This window comes from Acanthamoeba castellanii (genome assembly GCF_000313135.1).
Source record: "Acanthamoeba castellanii str. Neff unplaced genomic scaffold scf7180000084658, whole genome shotgun sequence".
NCBI lineage: Eukaryota > Discosea > Longamoebia > Acanthamoebidae > Acanthamoeba > Acanthamoeba castellanii.
Window position 1 is genome coordinate 29,592 of NW_004457303.1, and position 2,459 is coordinate 32,050.

The window sequence follows — 2,459 nt, forward strand, 5'->3', positions numbered from 1 at the left end:
TCCAGAAGATGGCCCAGGTATGCGCCACGCCTGACATTCACATTTGGCATTTTTGAGCTGACCCCTTCTTCGGCTTGCAGGACACGAAGAGCTTGTCGGCCCTGCACTACTTCCTCTTCTCCGACCTCCTCGTCCTCACCACGGCGCCCGCGAGTTCGAAAGGTTCGCCATGTGTGTGTGTTGGTGTCGGTGTGCTGAAGCAAGCCAAGCTCCCTGGAGACGCAACAACGTAATCAAACAATCAATCAATGCAGCGGCCTCGGCCAGGAGGAAGAGTGGCTCCACCAAGAAGGTGGAGGTGCAGGCGATGCTGTCGCTCCTCGAAGCCCAGGTGGAGCTGAACGAGCCGACCAGCGCGGAGGACTGTGACGCCAAGGCCGCCACGCCCACAGTGGAGATCACGAGCGGCGGCGACGAGTACGTCGTGCCCTTTGTCTCGGCCGACCACAGGTCGCACTGGGTCCTCGCCTACCGGACCGCCCTCGACTCTGCGGCTGCTCTCGCCGACTGCTGATGGTGCCAAGTTGTGTACATAGAACACTTTTACGTCCGAAAGAACGAAAGCGAAAGCGAGGCCGGGGGGGGGGGCTGAGTGACGAGGCCCGACGCTCGAGCGGCGCTTGGTGGGCATCGACCCACCTCTGCTCGAGGGCAGCCGAGGCAAAGGGCACCACGTAGTGTCGCGCGTGCTGCCGTCCGCTGCCAAAGCCTCCGCCGCTGATGTCGTTGCTGACGATCACCCCGATCGTGGCCAGGTCCTGGCTCCTGCCCTCGTCGAGGCGGAGATCGACCTCGTATGCGGTAGTGCGTGTATCGTACTCGGAGGAGAAGGGGGTATTTGCAGTCGCTGCACGGGCTTGGTGAGGAAGCTGTCGAGGGACAGCATGATGGCGTCCTGGGCCTTCTTGCCTGGACATTGGTTCGGAAGGAGGTGTCCTGGTTGGCGCAGTAGCTCGCGTACATCCTCAAGTAGTCCCCCTGTGTGCGGTTCAGATTAGAACCGACACACGACACGACACAACACACGCACCACGACACACGACACGACAGGACACTACACACGGAGTCGGGAAAGCGGTGCACCGACGAACGGAGGAAGCTGTCGCCGAGGTTGTTGCCGTGGGTGGTCTCAACGCGCCCGATGAGGTCGGACAGCAGCGTCTGGTTGATCGCCAGCAGCGTCTTCACGTTCGAGAACATCAGCTTCGCTTCCTCCGCCGTCACTATCCCTTTACTCGGCATCGGTGCACTTGAGCTCCTCCTCCGCGTCGAGCTCCTTGCTCCACGACCTCTGCTCCATTTCCTCGGCCACATGGCCGATGGCCGACAGCGAACGGCTCTTCTGCAGCCTCTCCTCTTTCTTCGCACAGTGGCCGGCCGTAGGCTCTGGTTTTACCTCCGAGCCTTCTGACTGTGGCGCTTTTCCAACTGCCGCTTCGCTCTTCTCGCTTTCGCTTTCATTCTTTGGCTTCGCTTCTTCTCTTTCTTCTTTGTCGTCGTCGTCGTGCTGGACCCGGGGTTGTGAGGTCCGGGCTGGATGATGCTGTCGTCGGCTTCTTCTTCCTCCTTCTCGTCTCGGTGCCCCTCGGGGTCGCCCACGGCTGCACCGTCGCTAAGCGCTTCTTCTCCAGCCCTCGTCTTTTTCTTCTCCGCCTCTCCTCCGCCATCTTCTTTCTCCTCGCCTCGTGGACGCCGCAGGGTCGCGATAGAGGTGCGCCACCACGATGACTGGCCCATCTTCGCCTGCACGAGGGCGGTAGCGGTCGAGGGCCGCACCGGCGATGAGAGGTCCTCCACCGCCGCCAGGTCGCCCGCCTTGTCGTCTATCGGCACAAAGCTCACACCATCCTCCTCCATCTCTTTTTAATCTTTTGATTGCTCTTCAAGCTTGCAGTACAACAGCCACAAGCTCGTGGTAACGCGCAAGCGCATGTCTGCTTAGACCCTGCGTCCTTCGGGCGTCGTTCGGCAACTGATCATGGAAGAGAAGATAAGAATTGTCTGCTACGTCATGGCAACGTACGCGCGCGAGATATTTATTTGTTGTTTGCGCGTAGTTGCGTCGTTGTGGCGGGAAGTGTGGCGAAGGTGAAGGCGAAGGCGAGGAGGTTGGTCAAGAAGAGGATGAGGAGCTGCGGCCAGCCGACTCGCCTCTCTTTCGGACGAGCAGGCCCTCCTCGACGTCCTCGACGTCGTCCAGCTGGACGAAGGGGTTGTACTTGGGGTGGAGCGGATGAAGAGGCTCCTCCTCGTCCTCCTCCTCCTTGTCGCTCTCCTCGCCCTTCTCCTTCTCCTTGTGGTTGTTCGCGGCGGCTGCGGCCGACGAAGAAGACGATGAGCCGCTTCGGAGTGGCCGGTTCTGGCGGCGTTCGGCCATGAGGTCTATGTCGGCCGACGAGCCGTCGGTGCCGGCCCACCGGTAGTCGTCCGCCCGATCGTCGCCGCTGTCTTCGGGCGAA

General features: G+C 61.2%; 2 protein-coding genes and 1 pseudogene across 2 annotated transcripts in view; 1 reads left to right on the top strand and 2 right to left on the bottom strand.

Annotated features, from left to right (window-relative positions):
- Nucleotides 1-514, top strand: part of ACA1_346610 (RhoGEF domain containing protein) — a gene marked incomplete at both ends in the record, with an annotated part of 2,460 nt that extends 1,946 nt beyond the window's left edge. Inside the window, 2 exons of the mRNA XM_004334457.1 lie at nucleotides 92-162; nucleotides 255-514. Of these exons, the coding sequence (XP_004334505.1) occupies nucleotides 92-162; nucleotides 255-514 (331 nt within the window). The remainder of the gene's footprint in view (nucleotides 1-91; nucleotides 163-254) is intronic.
- A 222-nt stretch (nucleotides 515-736) lies between these two features.
- On the bottom strand, nucleotides 737-1,857 carry ACA1_346720 (annotated as a pseudogene).
- A 179-nt stretch (nucleotides 1,858-2,036) lies between these two features.
- Nucleotides 2,037-2,377, bottom strand: ACA1_346730 (uncharacterized protein; the record flags this gene model as incomplete). Its single annotated transcript, XM_004334458.1, has 2 exons — nucleotides 2,037-2,132; nucleotides 2,165-2,377. The coding sequence occupies 2 exons, from the start codon at nucleotides 2,375-2,377 to the stop codon at nucleotides 2,037-2,039; spliced, it is 309 nt and encodes a 102-aa protein (XP_004334506.1).
- Nucleotides 2,378-2,459: the final 82 nt, after the last annotated feature.